The 22,696-nt window shown below is 50.9% G+C and overlaps 1 protein-coding gene across 2 annotated transcripts; it reads left to right on the top strand.

Moving 5' to 3' along the window:
* The first annotated feature begins 2,171 nt into the window (after positions 1-2,171).
* LOC138792190 (ankyrin repeat domain-containing protein 50-like) lies at positions 2,172-19,436 on the top strand. 2 transcript variants are annotated; one of them, XM_069969312.1, is made up of 4 exons: positions 2,172-2,603; positions 5,060-5,301; positions 7,057-10,629; positions 19,207-19,436. In XM_069969312.1, exons 1-3 carry the CDS (start codon positions 2,230-2,232, stop codon positions 10,626-10,628), a joined length of 4,188 nt encoding a protein of 1,395 aa, XP_069825413.1. In that variant the 5' UTR covers positions 2,172-2,229; the 3' UTR covers position 10,629; positions 19,207-19,436. The 2 variants fall into 2 exon arrangements, with proteins under 2 accessions (XP_069825413.1, XP_069825414.1); XM_069969313.1 differs by lacking the exon at positions 2,172-2,603 and having other exon boundaries at positions 5,169-5,301; positions 7,047-10,629.
* The last annotated feature ends 3,260 nt before the right edge of the window (positions 19,437-22,696 follow it).

The following is a 22,696-nucleotide window of genomic DNA, read 5'->3' as shown; positions in this document are numbered from 1 at the left end:
TCTTGACAGCTCTCGTCATGTCTCACCTCTCTTAGCTGCTCTCTCTCCTCTCATATCTTGCCGCTCTCTCTCCTAGCCTTGTCTTTCCTCTAATGTGGTTCTTCTTTGCAGCTCTCACACCTCTGGTGTCTCACCTTTCTGCTTCTGTCTCTCTCCCTTTCTCGTGTCCACCTCTCTCTCTCCTCTCATGTCTCTGGCCTCTCTCTCTCTCTCTCTCTCTCTCTCTCTCTCTCCTCTCATGTCTCTGGCCTCTCTCTCTCTCTCTCTCCTCTCATGTCTCTGGCCTCTCTCTTTCTCCCTCTCTCTCTCTCTCTCTCTCCTCTCATGTCTCTGGCCTCTCTCTCTCTCTCTCTCTCTCTCTCTCTCTCTCCTCTCATGTCTCTGGCCTCTCTCTCTCTCCTCTCATGTCTCTGGCCTCTCTCTTTCTCCCTCTCTCTCTCTCTCTCTCTCTCTCTCTCTCATGTCTCTGGCCTCTCTCTCTCTCTCTCTCTCCCCACTCATGTCTCTGGCCTCTCTCTCTCTTTCTCCCTCTCTCTCTCTCTCCTCTCATGTCTCTGGCCTCTCTCTTTCTCCCTCTCTCTCTCTCTCTCTCTCTCTCTCTCTCTCTCATGTCTCTGGCCTCTCTCTCTCTCTCTTTCTCTCCTCTCATGTCTCTGGCCTCTCTCTCTCTCTCTCCACTCATGTCTCTGGCCTCTCTCTCTCTCTCTCTCTCTCTCTAATGTCTCTGGCCTCTCTCTCTTTCTCATGTCTCTGGCCTCTCTCTCTCTCTCATGTCTCTGGCCTCTCTCTCTCTCATGTCTCTGGCCTCTCTCTCTCTCTCTCTCTCTCTCTCTCTCTCCACTCATGTCTCTGGCCTCTTTTCTCTCTCTCTCTCTCTCTCTCTCTCTCTCTCTCTCTCTCTCTCTCTCTCTCTCTCTCTCTCCTCTCATGTCTCTGCCCTCTCTCTCTCTCTCTCTCCACTCATGTCTCTGGCCTCTCTCTCTCTCATGTCTCTGGCCTCTCTCTCTCTCTCTCTCATGTCTCTGGCCTCTCTCTCTCTCTCTCTCTCTCTCTCTCTCCACTCATGTCTCTGGCCTCTCTCTCTCTCTCTCTTTCTCATGTCTCTGGCCTCTCTCTCTTTCTCATGTCTCTGGCCTCTCTCTCTCATGTCTCTGGCCTCTCTCTCCCTCTCTCTCTCTCTCTCTCTCTCTCATGTCTCTGGCCTCTCTCTCTCATGTCTCTGGCCTCTCTCTCTTTCTCATGTCTCTGGCCTCTCTCTCTTTCTCATGTCTCTGGCCTCTCTCTCTCTCTCTCTCTCTCTCTCTCTCATGTCTCTAGCCTCTCTCTCTCTCTCTCTCTCTCTCTCTCATGTCTCTAGCCTCTCTCTCTCTCTCTCATGTCTCTAGCCTCTCTCTCTCTCTCTCTCTCTCTCTCTCTCTCTCATGTCTCTAGCCTCTCTCTCTCTCTCTCTCTCTCTCTCATGTCTCTAGCCTCTCTCTCTCTCTCTCTCTCTCTCATGTCTCTAGCCTCTCTCTCTCTCTCTCTCTCATGTCTCTAGCCTCTCTCTCTCTCTCTCTCATGTCTCTGGCCTCTCTCTCTCTCTCTCTCTCTCTCTCATGTCTCTGGCCTCTCTCTCTCTCTCTCTCTCTCTCCTCTCATGTGTCTGGCCTCTCTCTCTCTCTCTCTCTCTCTCTCTCTCCTCTCATGTGTCTGGCCTCTCTCTCTCTCTCTCTCTCCTCTCATGTGTCTGGCCTCTCTCTCTCTCTCTCTCTCTCTCTCTCATGTCTCTAGCCTCTCTCTCTCTCTCTCATGTCTCTAGCCTCTCTCTCTCTCTCTCTCATGTCTCTGGCCTCTCTCTCTCTCTCTCTCCTCTCATGTGTCTGGCCTCTCTCTCTCTCTCTCTCTCTCTCTCTCTCATGTCTCTGGCCTCTCTCTCTCTCTCTCTCTCTCTCTCTCATGTCTCTGGCCTCTCATGTCTCTGGCCTCTCTCTCTCTCTCTCTCATATGTCTCTGGCCTCCCTCTCTCTCTCTCTCTCTCTCTCTCTGGCCTCTCTCTCTCTCTCTCATGTCTCTGGCCTCTCTCTCTCTCTCTCTCTCTCTCTCTCTCTCTCTCTCTCTGGCCTCTCTTGGCCTCTCTCCTCCTGTGTCTCTCCAATGTCTCTGGTGTCTTATACCTCCTTTATGTCGCCCGCAGGGCAGTGTCCTTGCAGCCTCCACCCTTTGTGCCTCCATGATGTTCCCTGCGGTGAGATGACGTCCTGTTACCTGCGGGGTCGGCCGTTCTATTGTCGGGAATGGGCGCTCCAGAGGCTCCAGCACTGCCTGGAGGGGCTAAGCGGGGCCCGGGCCCCCGGCATTCTCATTACTGGGGCCCCTGGTGCTGGGAAGACGGCCCTGTGTGCGGAGATCCTGTGGCCGACCTCCGAGGCCGGACGGGCCTCCAGACTCAGCTCCCGGGTGCTGGCGTACCACTTCTGCCAGGAGCACAGTCACAGCAGCCGGGACCCCCACCGCTTCATCCAGAGCCTGGCGCACCAGCTGCAGAGCAGCCCCCTGATCAGCGGCTACCGGGGGGCGTCCGAGAGCGCCACCTGCAGGGGAGACCTGCACGAACACTTCAGGAGGTGAGGTGTATAATAAAGACCCCCCTGTACTGTATCCTATAATAGAGACCCCCCTGTACTGTATCCAATAATAGAGACCCCCTGTACTGTATCCTATAATAGAGACCCCCCCTGTACTGTATCCTATAATAGAGACCCCCCTGTACTGTATCCTATAATAGAGACCCCCCCTGTACTGTATCCTATAATAGAGACCCCCCCCTCCTGTACTGTATCCTATAATAGAGAGACCCTCCTGTACTGTATCCTATAATAGAGACCCCCCCTGTACTGTCTCCTATAATAGAGACCCCCCCCTGTACTGTATCCTATAATAGAGACCCCCCCTGTACTGTATCCTATAATAGAGACCCCCCCCTGTACTGTATCCTATAATAGAGACCCCCCTGTACTGTCTCCTATAATAGAGACCCCCCCCCCTGTACTGTCTCCTATAATAGAGACCCCCCCCCCTGTACTGTCTCCTATAATAGAGACCCCCCCTGTACTGTATCCTATAATAGAGACCCCCCCCTGTACTGTATCCTATAATAGAGACCCCCCCCGTACTGTATCCTATAATAGAGACCCCCCCTGTACTGTATCCTATAATAGAGACCCCCCTGTACTGTATCCTATAATAGAGACCCTCCCCCCTCCTGTACTGTATCCTATAATAGAGATCCCCCCTGTACTGTCTCCTATAATAGAGACCCCCCTGTACTGTATCCTATAATAGAGACCCCCCTGTACTGTTTCCTATAATAGAGACCCCCCCTGTACTGTCTCCTATAATAGAGACCACCCTGTACTGTCTCCTATAATAGAGACCACCCTGTACTGTCTCCTATAATAGAGACCCCCCCTCCTGTACTGTATCCTATAATAGAGACCCCTCCCCCCCCTGTACTGTATCCTATAATAGAGACCCCCCCTGTACTGTTTCCTATAATAGAGACCCCCCCTGTACTGTCTCCTATAATAGAGACCCCCCCTGTACTGTATCCTATAATAGAGACCCCCCCCCCTGTACTGTATCCTATAATAGAGACCCCCCCCTGTACTGTCTCCTATAATAGAGACCCCCTGTACTGTATCCTATAATAGAGACCACCCTGTACTGTCTCCTATAATAGAGACCCCCCCTCCTGTACTGTATCCTATAATAGAGACCCCTCCCCCCCTGTACTGTCTCCTATAATAGAGACCCCTCCTGTACTGTATCCTATAATAGAGACCACCCTGTACTGTATCCTATAATAGAGACCCCCCTGTACTGTATCCTATAATAGAGACCCCCCCTGTACTGTATCCTATAATAGAGACCCCCCCTGTACTGTATCCTATAATAGAGACCCCCCCCTGTACTGTATCCTATAATAGAGACCCCCCCCCTGTACTGTATCCTATAATAGAGACCCCCCCCTGTACTGTCTCCTATAATAGAGACCCCCCCCTGTACTGTATCCTATAATAGAGACCCCCCTGTACTGTATCCTATAATAGAGACCCCCCCCCTGTACTGTATCCTATAATAGAGACCCCCCCCTCCTGTACTGTATCCTATAATAGAGACCCCTCCTGTACTGTCTCCTATAATAGAGACCCTCCTGTACTGTATCCTATAATAGAGACCCCCCCCCTGTACTGTATCCTATAATAGAGACCCCCCTGTACTGTATCCTATAATAGAGACCCCCCTGTACTGTATCCTATAATAGAGACCCCCCCCTGTACTGTATCCTATAATAGAGACCCCCCTGTACTGTATCCTATAATAGAGAGACCCCCCTGTACTGTATCCTATAATAGAGAGACCCCCCTGTACTGTATCCTATAATAGAGACCCCCCTGTACTGTCTCCTATAATAGAGACCCCTCCTGTACTGTCTCCTATAATAGAGACCCCCCCTGTACTGTATCCTATAATAGAGACCCCCCCTGTACTGTATCCTATAATAGAGACCCCCCTGTACTGTATCCTATAATAGACCCCCCTGTACTGTATCCTATAATAGACCCCCCTGTACTGTATCCTATAATAGACCCCCCTGTACTGTATCCTATAATAGAGACCCCCCTGTACTGTATCCTATAATAGAGACCCCCCTGTACTGTATCCTATAATAGAGACCCCCTCCTGTACTGTATCCTATAATAGAGACCCCCCTGTACTGTATCCTATAATAGAGACCCCCCCCTCCTGTACTGTATCCTATAATAGAGAGACCCCCCTGTACTGTCTCCTATAATAGAGACCCCCCCCCTCCTGTACTGTATCCTATAATAGAGACCCCCCCCCTCCTGTACTGTATCCTATAATAGAGAGACCCCCCTGTACTGTCTCCTATAATAGAGACCCCCCCCCTCCTGTACTGTATGCTATAATATCCTCCCCCCCCCCCCCCGCACTGTATCCTATAATGTCTTGGTGCGATGCTCTGCAGGGTTGCAGTCACTGTCTTTGTCCCTCGCAGGACGGTCCTGTCTCCGCTGTCGGAGCTGCCGCCACCCTCGCAGAACCTCTTGCTGCTGGTAGATTCGGTGGATGAGATGTGCTGCGGCTGCTGCGGCCGTCATGGATCAGATGGGTTTTCCGGGGACTCGGGCTGCACCATTGCGGAGCTGCTGGCCTCTCACCATGAGCTGCTCCCCCCCTGGCTGCTGCTGGTGTGCTCCATGCGGAGACAGAACAAGGCCGTCACCAGGACGTTCACAGGTGAGGAGACTCCGCCCACCCTGCATGATGTCACATCACCTGCTTCATAGGTCGATCCCGCCTCCTGTACGTCAAATAATCACCTGCCTCCAATTCAGCAGATAATCACCCTCCTCCTATAGGTCAGATAATCACCCGCCTCCTATAGGTCAGATAATCACCCGCCTCCTATACGTCAGATAATCACCCGCCTCCTATAGGTCAGATAATCACCCGCCTCCTGTACATCAGATAATCACCCGCCTCCTGTACATCAGATAATCACCCGCCTCCTGTACATCAGATAATCACCCGCCTCCTGTACATCAGATAATCACCCGCCTCCTATAGGTCAGATAATCACCTGCCTCCTATAGGTCAGATAATCACCCTCCTCCTATAGGTCAGATAATCACCCGCCTCCTATAGGTCAGATAATCACCCGCCTCCTATAGGTCAGATAATCACCCGCCTCCAATACAGCAGATAATCACCTGCCTCCTATAGGTCAGATAATCACCCACCTCCTATAGGTCAGATAATCACCCGCCTCCAATACAGCAGATAATCACCCGCCTCCAATACAGCAGATAATCACCCGCCTCCTATACAGCAGATAATCACGTGCCCCTTATACAGCAGATAATCATCCTCCTCCTATAGGTCAGATAATCACCCACCTCCTATAGGTCAGATAATCACCCACCTCCTATAGGTCAGATAATCACCCGCCTCCTATAGGTCAGATAATCGCCCGCCTCCTATAGGTCAGATAATCACCCGCCTCCTATAGGTCAGATAATCACCCACCCCTTATACAGCAGATAATCACCCGCCTCCTATAGGTCAGAAAATCACCCTCCTCCTGTACATCAGATAATCACCCTCCTCCTATACAGCAGATAATCACCCGCCTCCTATACAGCAGATACTTACCCGCCTCTTATAGATCATATAATCACCCGCCTCTTATAGATCATATAATCACCCGCCTCTTATAGATCATATAATCACCAGCCTCTTATAGATCATATAATCACCCGCCTCTTATAGATCATATAATCACCCGCCTCTTATAGATCATATAATCACCAGCCTCCTATAGGTCAGATAATCACCCGCCTCCTATAGGTCAGATAATCACCCGCCTCCTATAGGTCAGATAATCACCCGCCTCCTATAGGTCAGATAATCACCCGCCTCCTATAGGTCAGATAATCACCCGCCTCCTATAGGTCAGATAATCACCCGCCTCCTATAGGTCAGATAATCACCCGCCTCCTATAGGTCAGATAATCACCCGCCTCCTATAGGTCAGATAATCACCCGCTTCCTATAGGTCAGATAATCACCCGCCTCCTATAGGTCAGATACTCACCCGCCTTCTATAGGTCAGATAATCACCCGCCTCCTATACAGCAGATAATCACAGGCCTCCTATAGGTCAGATAATCACCCTCCTCCTATAGGTCAGATAATCACCCGCCTCCTATAGGTCAGATAATCACCCGCCTCCTATACAGCAGATATTCACCCGCATCCTATAGGTCAGATAATCACCCGCCTCCTATACAGCAGATACTTACCCGCCTCTTATAGATCATATAATCACCCGCCTCCTATAGATCAGGGTAGATGTTCCTGTTTCTGTCCCGGTGCCCCCTCCTACCTATGCAGGACTGTGTGGATATACTATATATATATAGATAATGTAGTATATGTCTTGTCAGGGCATGCTGGGAGTTGTAGTGATTCTTACCCCTTAGTCGTCCTCAGGTTTCCGCAGACTCTGCTTGGACGACCTCCGTAAAGCTCACATTGTGCGTGACGTGCAGCAATACATCCTGAGCCGCCTGGACGGTGAGAGGTCTCTGCGGCAGCACCTGACCCTGGACACCGCCGAGATGCTGAACCAGCTGCACATAAAGAGCAACGGCTGCTTCCTGTTCCTGGAGCGGGTGCTGGACGGCGTCTCCGAGGGCTCCATCCTGCTGCGCGAGATCCGCCACATCCCCGGCACTCTGAACGGCCTCTACCTGTGGCTGTGCCAGCGGCTGTTCTCAGGCCGTCAGTTCTGCCAGGTGCGGACGTTGCTCAACGTCATCTTAGCTTCTCCCGTTCCCCTGTCCCCGTCTCAGCTCCACAAGGCCGTATGGACCAAGCAGATGGATGGGTGGAGAGCGGAGGAGTTCACCAAGATCCTGGCGTCCATCTCTGTGCTGCTTCACCCTCTGGATGGCGCCCAGGTGGTCCTCTTCCATCACAGCTTCTCGGAGTGGCTCCTGGACGTGAAATACTGTACCCAGAAATACCTGTGTAATATCACCGAGGGCCACTGCATGTTGGCCATGAGCCTGTCCACACGGGCACCCGACCTGCAACCCACCGAAGTGGCCCAGCTGGCCAAGCATCTCCTTCTATCAGACATCCGGGGGCTGGAGCCCTGTCACCTAGCTCTGTGGCTCCTGTGGACAGGGGCCCCGGTGTCGGACTGTTTAGCGTCAAATGTCTCTTTAGAGTTGGAGGTCCTGCAGTTGCTCTTGTTGGCCCGGCCAAAAATAGATGGAGAATCCCTTGTGGAGGACTCGACTGCCCTTAAGAGAACCCTGGAGCGCGGCATCTCTCTGGAGTTCCTGCTAGAAACGGGGGGAGGACTGAATCAGAGAGACAGAGCCGGACGGACTCTGCTCGCTGCCGGGGCCCACACCGGTAACCTGGATGCCGTAAACTTAATGCTTTCCAGAGGGGCCGATCTGGAGGCCACTGATGAAGACGGGCAGACTCCTCTAGGTCTGGCTGCACATCAGGGGCACCTGCCGGTGGTGGAGCTCCTTTTGGAACACGGTGCTCGGCATGACCATAGTGACGGTCTTGGCTGGACCCCTCTACGTGCTGCAGCATGGGGGGGCCACACAGAGGTTGTAGAGTCACTGCTTGCATTTGGGGCTCAGCCAGACACATCCGGGGCCGATGGACGCACCGCATTGAGGGCAGCAGCGTGGGGTGGACACGAGGGTCCCGTGAAGGCCTTGATAAGGGCTGGAGCGGAGATAGACCGTGCCGACGAAGAGGGACGCACTCCTCTCATGGCCGCCGCATACATGGGCCACGGTGCAGTGGCTGAATTGTTGCTGAAATCGGGAGCCGACATAAATCAATGCGATGGTGACGGACGCTCTGCCCTTGCCGTGGCATGTTTGTGCGTGCCAACTGGGCAGAGACACCCTCAACTGGTTTCTGTTTTGTTGGATCATGGGGCAGATCCCGAGCTGCGAGACAAGGAAGGATTAACGCCACTGCTGGTCGCTGCCTATGAGGGGCAAGAAGAGGTGGCAGAACTTCTCCTCGAAGCTGGGGCAAACCCGGACAAAGCTGGAAAGGACCAGATGACGCCACTTTTAGCAGCATCCTCTGGCGGACATGCTGAAACAGTGAGGGTACTACTACTTTGGGGGGCGTCGACAGATGTCTCAGACAAGGAAGGGCGGTCTGCACTCCTGCTGGCAGCTGCAGCAGCTCGAGGGGAGGAGGCAGTAAGAGTCTTACTACACAGGGGCCTGAATGAAAACCACCAGGACCACTTGGGGTGGACGGCGTTGCACTGGGCGGCTTGTGAAGGTCGGAGAAGTGTTTGTCGTACCCTGATAGATGGAGGAGCTAAGGTGGGAGTGAAAGACAGAGATGGCTACACGCCTCTCCTCCTGGCAGCGGAAGAAGGACACACCGGCTGTGTAGAACTGTTGATAAACCGGGGCTCCCCCGTCAGCCAGCAGGGCAGGGATGGAATGACGGCTTTGTGTTTTGCTGCTCTCGCAGGCCACAAGGCCACTGTGGAATTACTGCTGAGGAAAGGAGCAGACCCCGATGTGAAGACCACTCAAGGAAAACCACTGCTGCACCTTCTAGCCCTGCAGGGACTAACAGATATAGCCAAAGTTCTGCTGGAGCATGGTGCTGACCCAGAGGGCAGGGACCTCGAAGAACGGACGGCATTACACGCCTCCTGCTGGCAAGGGGACGTAGAGATGGCTCATCTTCTTGTTGAGGCCGGCCGTGCAAATTGCAATGCGTTTGACAAAGAGAACAGGACTCCTTTCCACTGTGCTGCATGGCGAGGCCAAGCCAACATTGCCCAACTTCTGATATCAAAGGGGGCGTTTACTGATGCACAGTGCTCCCAGGGGGCCACCCCTCTCTGTATAGCAGCTCAGGAAGGACACTATGAACTGGCCAGAGTGCTCTTAGAGGAGGGGAAAGCCAGCCCCTTTCATTCGGACCACTATGGACGTACCCCCATAAAAGTAGCAGCCAAGGGTGGGCATGTAGCCATAGTTCATCTTCTTGAAGCTCACGGTGTTCCCTCATACCAAGGACCAATGGTGAAGACTCTAGTAAAAGAAGCCTCTGCGACTGAGGGAGCCGGTGTCGGAAGTGACAGCTGGTCTACGCTGTCACCCGTGTCGACAGGCAGCCGCTCTCTTGACAACTCCCTGAAGAGTTCTGCAGGGTCGGTGCTGACGTCTTCCACCTATCATTCCCAGGCAACAGTGCCCATGGACAGCCTTACTTTCACCCAGCAGGTTCAGCAGCACTCTCTTCCACGCAGCCGCTCTCGACAAGTTGTTGCCCTCACTAGCATGGTGGGCTTCCCGGGCCTCCCTGGATCCTCTGGCGAGTTCATTACTACATGTAACCAAAATCCAAGTTCTCCAGATCGTGAGCTAAAGAGGAACGGGATACTCACCAATCCCAAGTACGGAAGCCCCACATACGGGCGCCTCAGGCCCGGTGATGGCGTGCACCCTGTACACGACAGCTCGAACCAAAGTAAGAGCAGCAGCTCAGGATATTCCTCCAATCATCCCACCAGCGACATCCACAACACAAAGAGCAGCAACCTCAACCAACAGCCAAAGAAAGTCAAAAACATCCCGGATCAAGCCTTAAGGACTTCTCAGGTGAGGGGGAGCCCCGTCCACTCTCCACAGAAAATTTATGACCCTGTACACATACCCAAGACCTCAATGGATCCAGTGGATTCAAAAAACAAAGCATCAAACCTACTGACCTCACCAGAATGCAAAGAAGAGCCTGTGGCCTCTGCCAGGAGCCCTGTGAACTTTGTTTACTGTGCCGGGAGATCGGGAGACATTGTGCGCTCCCCCACTACAAAAGATCCTCTCAACTCTCCAACTAAGGGAGACCGGGAGCGCTCCCCAGGAGGCCAGACCTCGCCAATCATCTCCATCACCACTATGGACCCTCAGCTCCACCTCAAGCGAGCCATCAAGCTGCAGTTTGAGGGTCGCACATGTGGATTCAACTACAGGAAGGAGACACCACTGTGAGGTATGAACCGCACTTCAGAACTGAAGAATTAGTGTACAGAGAGGAGAGCAGCCACAGCACACTGTACATGGGGAGGGAGTATATTATACTGTGTACATGGGGAGGAGAGCAGCCACAGCACACTGTACATGGGGAGGGAGTATATTATACTGTGTACATGGGGAGGAGAGCAGCCACAGCACACTGTACATGGGGAGGGAGTATAATATACTGTGTATCAGTGTACAGAGAGAGGAGAGCACCCACAGCACACTGTACATGGGGAGGGAGTATAATATACTGTGTATCAGTGTACAGAGAGAGGAGAGCACCCACAGCACATTGTACATGGGGAGGGAGGATATTATACTGTGTACAGAGAGAGGATAGCACCCACAGCACACTGTACATGGGGAGGGAGTATATTATACTGTGTATCAGTGTACATGGAGAGGAGAGCACCCACAGCACACTGTACATGGGGAGGGAGTATATTATACTGTGTACATGGGGAGGAGAGCAGCCACAGCACACTGTACATGGGGAGGGAGTATATTATACTGTGTACATGGGGAGGAGAGCACCCACAGCACACTGTACATGGGGAGGGAGTATATTATACTGTGTACATGGGGAGGAGAGCAGCCACAGCACACTGTACATGGGGAGGGAGTATAATATACTGTGTACAGAGAGAGAGAGAGGAGAGCACCCACAGCACACTGTACATGGGGAGGGAGTATAATATACTGTGTATCAGTGTACATGGAGAGGAGAGCACCCACAGCACACTGTACATGGGGAGGGAGTATATTATACTGTGTACATGGGGAGGAGAGCACCCACAGCACACTGTACATGGGGAGGGAGTATATTATACTGTGTACATGGGGAGGAGAGCACCCACAGCACACTGTACATGGGGAGGGAGTATAATATACTGTGTACACAGAGAGGAGAGCACCCACAGCACACTGTACATGGGGAGGGAGTATAATATACTGTGTATCAGTGTACATGGAGAGGATAGCACCCACAGCATACTGTACATGGGGAGGGAGTATATTATACTGTGTACATGGGGAGGAGAGCAGCCACAGCACACTGTACATGGGGAGGGAGTATAATATACTGTGTATCAGTGTACATGGAGAGGATAGCACCCACAGCATACTGTACATGGGGAGGGAGTATATTATACTGTGTATCAGTGTACAGAGAGAAGAGAGCCCCCACAGCACACTGTACATGGGGAGGGAATATATTATACTGTGTACAGAGAGAGGAGAGCACCCACAGCACACTGTACATGGGGAGGGAGTATAATATACTGTGTATCAGTGTACAGAGAGAGGAGAGCACCCACAGCATACTGTACATGGGGAGGGAGTATATTATACTGTGTATCAGTGTACAGAGAGAAGAGAGCCCCCACAGCACACTGTACATGGGGAGGGAATATATTATACTGTGTACAGAGAGAGGAGAGCACCCACAGCACACTGTACATGGGGAGGGAGTATAATATACTGTGTATCAGTGTACAGAGAGAGGAGAGCACCCACAGCACACTGTACATGGGGAGGGGGATATTATACCATTTAGAGAGGGAGGAGAGTACCCACAGCACACTGTATATGGGAAGGAATGATATTATACTGTGTACAGAGAGAGGAGAGCACCCACAGCACACTATACATGGGGATGAAGTATATTATACTGTGTACAGAGAGAGGAGAGCACCCACAGCACACTATACATGGGGATGAAGTATAATATACTGTGTACAGAGAGAGGAGAGCACCCACAGCACACTATACATGGGGATGAAGTATATTATACTGTGTACAGAGAGAGGAGAGCACCCACAGCAAACTATACATGGGAAGGGAGGATATTATACTGTGTACAGATAGAGGAGAGCACCCACAGCACACTGTACATGGGGAGGGAGTATATTATACTGTGTACATAGAGAGGAGAGCACCCACAGCACACTGTATATAGGGAGGGAGTATATTATACTGTGTACAGAAAGAGGAGAGCACCCACAGCACACTGTACATGGGAAGGGAGGATATTATACTGAGTACAGAGAGCAAGAGGATAGCACCCACAGTACACTGTACATGAGGAGGGAGTATATTATGCTGTGTATCAGTGTACAGAGAGAAGAGAGCCCCCACAGCACACTGTACATAATATAGAGAGGAGAGCACCCACAGCACACTGTACATGGGGATGGAGGATATTATACTGTGTATCAGTGTACAGAGAGAAGAGAGCCCCCACAGCACACTGTACATGGGGAGGGAATATATTATACTGTGTACAGAGAGAGGAGAGCACCCACAGCACACTGTACATGGGGAGGGAGTATAATATACTGTGTATCAGTGTACAGAGAGAGGAGAGCACCCACAGCATACTGTACATGGGGAGGGAGTATATTATACTGTGTATCAGTGTACAGAGAGAAGAGAGCCCCCACAGCACACTGTACATGGGGAGGGAATATATTATACTGTGTACAGAGAGAGGAGAGCACCCACAGCACACTGTACATGGGGAGGGAGTATAATATACTGTGTATCAGTGTACAGAGAGAGGAGAGCACCCACAGCACACTGTACATGGGGATGAAGTATATTATACTGTGTACATGGGGAGGAGAGCAGCCACAGCACACTGTACATGGGGAGGGAGTATAATATACTGTGTACAGAGAGAGGAGAGCACCCACAGCACACTATACATGGGGATGAAGTATATTATACTGTGTACAGAGAGAGGAGAGCACCCACAGCACACTATACATGGGGATGAAGTATAATATACTGTGTACAGAGAGAGGAGAGCACCCACAGCACACTATACATGGGGATGAAGTATATTATACTGTGTACAGAGAGAGGAGAGCACCCACAGCAAACTATACATGGGAAGGGAGGATATTATACTGTGTACAGATAGAGGAGAGCACCCACAGCACACTGTACATGGGGAGGGAGTATATTATACTGTGTACATAGAGAGGAGAGCACCCACAGCACACTGTATATAGGGAGGGAGTATATTATACTGTGTACAGAAAGAGGAGAGCACCCACAGCACACTGTACATGGGAAGGGAGGATATTATACTGAGTACAGAGAGCAAGAGGATAGCACCCACAGTACACTGTACATGAGGAGGGAGTATATTATGCTGTGTATCAGTGTACAGAGAGAAGAGAGCCCCCACAGCACACTGTACATAATATAGAGAGGAGAGCACCCACAGCACACTGTACATGGGGATGGAGGATATTATACTGTGTATCAGTGTACAGAGAGAGGAGAGCACCCACAGCACACTGTACATGGGGAGGGAGGATATTATACTGTGTAAAGAGAGAGGAGTGCTCCCACAGCACACTGTACATGGGGAGGGAGGATATTATACTGTGTACAGAGAGAAGAGAGCCCCCACAGCACACTGTACATGATATAGAGAGGAGAGCACCCACAGCACACTGTACATGGGGAGGGAGTATATTATACTGTGTACATAGAGAGGAGAGCACCCACAGCACACTGTATATAGGGAGGGAGTATATTATACTGAGTACAGAGAGCAAGAGGATAGCACCCACAGTACACTGTACATGAGGAGGGAGTATATTATACTGTGTATCAGTGTACAGAGAGAAGAGAGCCCCCACAGCACACTGTACATAATATAGAGAGGAGAGCACCCACAGCACACTGTACATGGGGATGGAGGATATTATACTGTGTATCAGTGTACAGAGAGAGGAGAGCACCCACAGCACACTGTACATGGGGAGGGAGGATATTATACTGTGTAAAGAGAGAGGAGAGCACCCACAGCACACTGTACATGGGGAGGGAGGATATTATACTGTGTACAGAGAGAAGAGAGCCCCCACAGCACACTGTACATGATATAGAGAGGAGAGCACCCACAGCACACTGTACATGGGGAGGGAGTATATTATACTGTGTACATAGAGAGGAGAGCACCCACAGCACACTGTACATGGGGAGGGAGTATATTATACTGTGTACAGAGAGAGGAGAGCACCCACAGCACACTGTACATGGGAAGGGAGGATATTATACTGAGTACAGAGAGCAAGAGGATAGCACCCACAGTACACTGTACATGAGGAGGGAGTATATTATACTGTGTACAGAGAGAGGAGACCACCTACAGCACACTGTACATGGGGAGGGAGTATATTATACTGTGTACAGAGAGAGGAGAGCACCTACAGCACACTGTACATGGGGAGGGAGTATAATATACTGTGTACAGAGAGAGGAGAGCACCCACAGCACACTGTACATGAGGAGGAAGTATATTATACTGTATATATAGAGAGAAGAGTACCCATAGCACACTGTACATGGGGAGGGTAGATATTTTACTGTGTACAGAGAGAGAGGAGAGAACCCACAGCACACTGTACATGGGGGGGGAGTATATTATATTGTGTACAGAGAGAGGAGAGCACCCACAGCGCACTGTACATGGGGAGGGAGTATATTATACTGTGTACAGAGAGAGAGAGAGGAGAGCACCCACAGCACACTGTACATGGGGAGGGAGTATATTATACTGTGTATCAGTGTACATAGAGAGTAGAGCACCCACAGCACACTGTACATGGGGAGGGAGGATATTATACTGTTTACAAAGAGAGAGGAGAGCACCCACAGCACACTGTACATGGGAAGGGAGTATATTATACTGTGTACAGAGAGAGGAGTGCACCCACAGCAAACTGTACATGGGGAGGGGGTATATTATACTGTGTACAGAGAGAGAGAGAGAGAGAGAGAGAGAGGAGAGCACCCACAGCACACTATACTTGGGGAGGGAGTATATTATACTGTGTACAGAGAGAGGAGAGCACCCACAGCACACTGTACATGGGAAGGGAGGATATTATACTGAGTACAGAGAGCAAGAGGATAGCACCCACAGTACACTGTACATGGGGAGGGAGTATATTATACTGTGTACAGAGAGAGGAGAGCACCTACAGCACACTGTACATGGGGAGGGAGTATATTATACTGTGTACAGAGAGAGGAGAGCACCTACAGCACACTGTACATGGGGAGGGAGTATATTATACTGTGTACAGAGAGAGGAGAGCACCCACAGCACACTGTACATGAGGAGGAAGTATATTATACTGTATATATAGAGAGAAGAGTACCCATAGCACACTGTACATGGGGAGGGTACATATTTTACTGTGTACAGAGAGAGAGGAGAGAACCCACAGCACACTGTACATGGGGGGGAGTATATTATATTGTGTACAGAGAGAGGAGAGCACCCACAGCGCACTGTACATGGGGAGGGAGTATATTATACTGTGTACAGAGAGAGAGAGAGGAGAGCACCCACAGCACACTGTACATGGGGAGGGAGTATATTATACTGTGTATCAGTGTACATAGAGAGTAGAGCACCCACAGCACACTGTACATGGGGAGGGAGTATATTATACTGTGTACAGAGAGAGAGGAGAGGAGAGCACTCACAGCACATTGTACATGAGGAGGGAGTATATTATACTGTGTATCAGTGTACAGAGAGAAGAGAGCCCCCACAGCACACTGTACATGGGGAGGGAGGATATTATACTGTGTAAAGAGAGAGGAGAGCACCCACAGCACACTGTACATGGGGAGGGAGGATATTATACTGTGTACAGAGAGAGGAGAGCACCCACAGCACACTGTACATTGGGAGGGAGTATATTATACTGTGTACAGAGAGAGAGGAGAGCACCCACAGCACACTGTACATGGGGAGGGAGTATAATATACTATGTATCAGTGTACAGAGAGAGGAGAGCACCCACAGTACACTGTACATGGGGAGGAAGTATATTATACTGTGTACAGAGAGAGGAGAGCACCCACAGCACACTGTACATGGGGAGGGAGGATATTCTACTTTGTACAGAGAAAGGAGAGCACCCACAGCACACAGTATAATATACTCCCTCCCCATGTACAGTGTGCTGTGGGTGCTCTCCTTTCTCTGTACAAAGTAGAATATCCTCCCTCCCCATGTACAGTGTGCTGTGGGTGCTCTCCTCTCTCTGTACACAGTATAATATACTCCCTCCCCATGTACAGTGTACAGAGAGAGGAGAGCACCCACAGCACACTGTACATAAGGAGGGAGGATATTATACTTTGTACAGAGAGAGAGAGGAGAGCACCCACAGCACACTGTCCATGGGGAGGTAGTATATTATACTGTGTACAGAGAGAGGAGAGCACCCACAGCACACTGTACATGGGGAGGGAGGATATTATACTTTGTACAGAGAGAGAGAGAGGAAAGCACCCACAGCACACTGTACATGGGGGGAGTATATTATACTGTGTACAGAGAGAGAGAGAGGAGAGCACCCACAGCACACTGTACATGGGGAGGGAGTATATTATACTGTGTACAGAGAGAGAGAGAGGAGAGCACCCACAGCACACTGTACATGGGGAGGATATTATACTGTGTACAGAGAGAGAGAGAGGAGAGCACCCACAGCACACTGTACATGGGGAGGGAGGATATTATACTGTGTACAGAGAGAGGAGAGCACCCACAGCACACTGTACATGGGGAGGGAGGATATTATACTTTGTACAGAGAGAGAGAGGAGAGCACCCACAGCACACTGTACATGAGGAGGAAGTATATTATACTGTGTACAGAGAGAGAGAGAGAGGAGAGCACCCACAGCACACTGTACATGGGGAGGGAGGATATTATACTGTGTACAGAGAGAGAGAGAGGAGAGCACCCACAGCACACTGTACATGGGGAGGGAGGATATTATACTGTGTACAGAGAGAGGAGAGCACCCACAGCACACTGTACATGGGGAGGGAGGATATTATACTTTGTACAGAGAGAGAGAGGAGAGCACCCACAGCACACTGTACATGGGGAGGGAGTATATTATACTGTGTACAGAGAGAGGAGAGGAGAGCACCCACAGCACACTGTACATGGGGAGGGAGGATATTATACTGTGTACACAGAGAGGAGAGCACTTACAGAGGACCATGAATGGAAAGTGAGTAAATCATACATACTGGGCGACATTTAGGAAGACTGGCATACTCGTTCTCCGTTCTTCTGCTGGTATTTCTAAAAGGTGTATGCACAGGATCAGAGTTATAGAGGAAGGAGAAGGGTCCCAGCAGCACAGAGGATGTCAGGAGAGGAGGGGGCTGATCTTATAGGGGAGGTCCCAGCAGTACAGAGGATGTCAGGAGAGGAGGGGGCTGATACTATAGGAGAGGACACAGCAGCACAAAGGATGTCAGGAGAGGAGGGGGCTGATCTTATAGGGGAGGTCCCAGCAGCACAGAGGATGTCAGGAGAGGAGGGGGCTGATACCATAGGAGAGGACACAGCAGCACAGAGGATGTCAGGAGAGGAGGGGGCTGATACTATAGGAGAGGACACAGCAGCACAGAGGATGTCAGGAGAGGAGGGTGCTAATCGTATAGGAGAGGTCACAGCAGCACAGAGGATTTCAGGAGAGGAGGGGGCTGATCCTGTAGGGGAGGACACAGCAGCACAGAGGATGTCAGGAGAGGAAGGGGCTGATCTTATAGGGGAGGTCGCAGCAGCACAGAGGATGTCAGGAGAGGAGGGGGCTGATCTTATAGGAGAGGTCCCAGCAGCACAGAGGATGTCAGGAGAGGAGGGGGCTGATACTATAGGGGAGGACACAGCAGCACAGAGGATGTCAGGAGAGGAGGGGGCTGATCTTATAGGGTAGGACACAGCAGCACAGAGGATGTCAGGAGAGGAGGGGGCTGATCTTATAGGAGAGGACACAGCAGCACAGAGGATGTCAGGAGAGGAGGGGGCTGATCTTATAGGGGAGGACACAGCAGCACAGAGGATGTCAGGAGAGGAGGGGGCTGATTTTATAGGGGAGGTCCCAGCAGCACAGAGGATGTCAGGAGAGGAGGGGGCTGATCTATAGGGGAGAACACAGCAGCACAGAGGATGTCAGGAGAGGAGGGGGCTGATCTTATAGGGGAGATCACGGCAGCATAGAGGATGTCAGGAGAGGAGGGGGCTGATACTATAGGAGAGGACACAGCAGCACAGAGGATGTCAGGAGAGGAGGAGGCTGATACTATAGGGGAGGTCCCAGCAGCACAGAGGATGTCAGGAGAGGAGGGGGCTGATCTTATAGGGGAGGTCACAGCAGCACAGAGGATGTCAGGAGAGGAGGGGGCTGATCTATAGGGGAGAACACAGCAGCACAGAGGATGTCAGGAGAGGAGGGGGCTGATCTTATAGGGGAGATCACGGCAGCATAGAGGATGTCAGGAGAGGAGGAGGCTGATACTATAGGGGAGGTCCCAGCAGCACAGAGGATGTCAGGAGAGGAGGGGGCTGATACTATAGGGGAGGTCCCAGCAGCACAGAGAATGTCAGGAGAGGAGGGGGCTGATACTATAGGGGAGGTCCCAGCAGCACAGAGGATGTCAGCACATGATTATGCCTGTGTCTCAGCACTTTCCTTACATTTCTTTACAGATACTTGCTGATAATCCAGGGGAACAGGCGGCACCAGGACCCAGGAGACGCCTCATACGCCTAAACGGATGTCTCTTCGCACAGTCTAAGTTTTCAGAGGATTTTCTACTGATTGTTAAGACTCCCATCCTGCGGAGGACCCCCAGGATAGAGGACCCCCAGGATAGAGGACCCCCAGGGAATTTGTTTACATTCATCTTTATACTGAACATTAAAAATAGTTACCGATTTCTCTGCATTTTTCTATATGAGGCAGAAGCAGCTCCATATACTATCACCTGCTGGCACTGGGGGGGGGGTGATAGGGGGGGGATGTGTAGATGTGATATGGGGGGATGTGTAGATGTGATATGGGGGGGGATGTGTAGATGTGATATGGGGGGATGTGTAGATGTGATATGGGGGGGGATGTGTAGATGTGATATGGGGGGATGTGTAGATGTGATATGGGGGGGATGTGTAGATGTGATATGGGGGGGATGTGTAGATGTGATATGGGGGGGATGTGTAGATGTGATATGGGGGGGGATGTGTAGATATGATATGGGGGGGATGTGTAGATGTGATATGGGGGGGATGTGTAGATGTGATATGGGGGGATGTGTAGATGTGATATGGGGGGGATGTGTAGATGTGATATGGGGGGGATGTGTAGATGTGATATGGGGGGATGTGTAGATGTGATATGGGGGGGATGTGTAGATGTGATATGGGGGGATGTGTAGATGTGATATGGGGGGGATGTGTAGATGTGATATGGGGGGGATGTGTAGATGTGATATGGGGGGGGATGTGTAGATGTGATATGGGGGGGATGTGTAGATGTGATATGGGGGGGGATGTGTAGATGTGATATGGGGGGGATGTGTAGATGTGATATGGGGGGGGATGTGTAGATATGATATGGGGGGGATGTGTAGATGTGATATGGGGGGGATGTGTAGATGTATATGGGGGGATGTGTAGATGTGATATGGGGGGGATGTGTAGATGTGATATGGGGGGATGTGTAGATGTGATATGGGGGGGATGTGTAGATGTGATATGGGGGGGGGTGTAGATGTGATATGGGGGGATGTGTAGATGTGATATGGGGGGATGTGTAGATATATATGGGGGGATGTGTAGATGTGATATGGGGGGATGTGTAGATGTGATATGGGGGGGATGTGTAGATGTGATATGGGGGGATGTGTAGATGTGATATGGGGGGGGGGGATGTGTAGATGTGATATGGGGGGGATGTGTAGATGTGATATGGGGGGATGTGTAGATGTGATATGGGGGGGATGTGTAGATGTGATATGGGGGGATGTGTAGATGTGATATGGGGGGATGTGTAGATGTGATATGGGGGGGATGTGTAGATGTGATATGGGGGGATGTGTAGATGTGATATGGGGGGATGTGTAGATGTGATATGGGGGGGGTGATATGGGGGATGTGTAGATGTGATATGGGGGGATGTGTAGATGTATATGGGGGGATGTGTAGATGTATATGGGGGGATGTGTAGATGTGATATGGGGGGGATGTGTAGATGTGATATGGGGGGGGGATGTGTAGATGTGATATGGGGGGATGTGTAGATGTGATATGGGGGGATGTGTAGATGTGATATGGGGGGATGTGTAGATGTGATATGGGGGGGATGTGTAGATGTGATATGGGGGGGATGTGTAGATGTATATGGGGGGGATGTGTAGATGTGATATGGGGGGGATATGTAGATGTGATATGGGGGGATGTGTAGATGTGATATGGGGGGATGTGTAGATGTGATATGGGGGGATGTGTAGATGTGATATGGGGGGGATGTGTAGATGTGATATGGGGGGATGTGTAGATGTGATATGGGGGGATGTGTAGATGTGATATGGGGGGGATGTGTAGATGTGATATGGGGGGATGTGTAGATGTGATATGGGGGGATGTGTAGATGTGATATGGGGGGGGATGTGTAGATGTGATATGGGGGGGATGTGTACATGTGATATGGGGGGATGTGTAGATGTGATATGGGGGGATGTGTAGATGTATATGGGGGGGATGTGTAGATGTGATATGGGGGGGGATGTGTAGATGTGATATGGGGGGGATGTGATATGGGTGGGATGTGTAGATGTGATATGGGGGGGATGTGTAGATGTATATGGGGGGATGTGTCGATGTGATATGGGGGGGATGTGTAGATGTGATATGGGGGGATGTGTAGATGTGATATGGGGGGGATGTGTAGATGTGATATGGGGGGGATGTGTAGATGTGATATGGGGGATGTGTAGATGTGATATGGGGGGGATGTGTAGATGTGATATGGGGGGGATGTGTAGATGTGATATGGGGGGGATGTGTAGATGTGATATGGGGGGATGTGTAGATGTGATATGGGGGGATGTGATATGGGGGGATGTGTAGATGTATATGGGGGGGATGTGTAGATGTGATATGGGGGGGGTGATATGGGGGGATGTGATATGGGGGGATGTGTAGATGTGATATGGGGGGGATGTGTAGATGTGATATGGGGGGATGTGTAGATGTGATATGGGGGGATGTGTAGATGTATATGGGGGGATGTGATATGGGGGGGATGTGTAGATGTGATATGGGGGGGGGGGATGTGTAGATGTGATATGGGGGGGGGATGTGTAGATGTGATATGGGGGGATGTGTAGATGTGATATGGGGGGATGTGTAGATGTGATATGGGGGGGGATGTGTAGATGTGATATGGGGGGATGTGTAGATGTGATATGGGGGGATGTGATATGGGGGGGATGTGTAGATGTGATATGGGGGGATGTGTAGATGTGATATGGGGGATGTGTAGATGTGATATGGGGGGGATGTGTAGATGTGATATGGGGGGGGGATGTGTAGATGTGATATGGGGGGGGTGTAGATGTGATATGGGGGTGTGTGATATGGGGGGATGTGTAGATGTATATGGGGGGGATGTGTAGATGTGATATGGGGGGGATGTGTAGATGTGATATATGGGGGGGGGATGTGTAGATGTGATATGGGGGGATGTGTAGATGTGATATGGGGGGGATGTGTAGATGTGATATATGGGGGGGGGATGTGTAGATGTGATATGGGGGATGTGTAGATGTGATATGGGGGGATGGGTAGATGTGATATGGGGGGGATGTGTAGATGTGATATGGGGGGATGTGTAGATGTGATATGGGGGGGTGATGTGTAGATGTGATATGGGGGGGTGTAGATGTGATATGGGGGGTGTGATATGGGGGGATGTGTAGATGTGATATGGGGGGTGATATGGGGGATGTGTAGATGTGATATGGGGGGTGATATGGGGGATGTGTAGATGTGATATGGGGGGGGTGTAGATGTGATATGGGGGGGATGTGTAGATGTGATATGGGGGGATGTGTAGATGTGATATGTGGGGGATGTGTAGATGTGATATGGGGGGATGTGTAGATATGATATGGGGGGATGTGTAGATGTGATATGGGGG

The sequence above is a fragment of the Dendropsophus ebraccatus genome, chromosome 5, assembly GCF_027789765.1.
Source record: "Dendropsophus ebraccatus isolate aDenEbr1 chromosome 5, aDenEbr1.pat, whole genome shotgun sequence".
NCBI classification, from domain to species: domain Eukaryota; kingdom Metazoa; phylum Chordata; class Amphibia; order Anura; family Hylidae; genus Dendropsophus; species Dendropsophus ebraccatus.
This window is presented reverse-complemented; position numbering and strand designations above follow the sequence as displayed.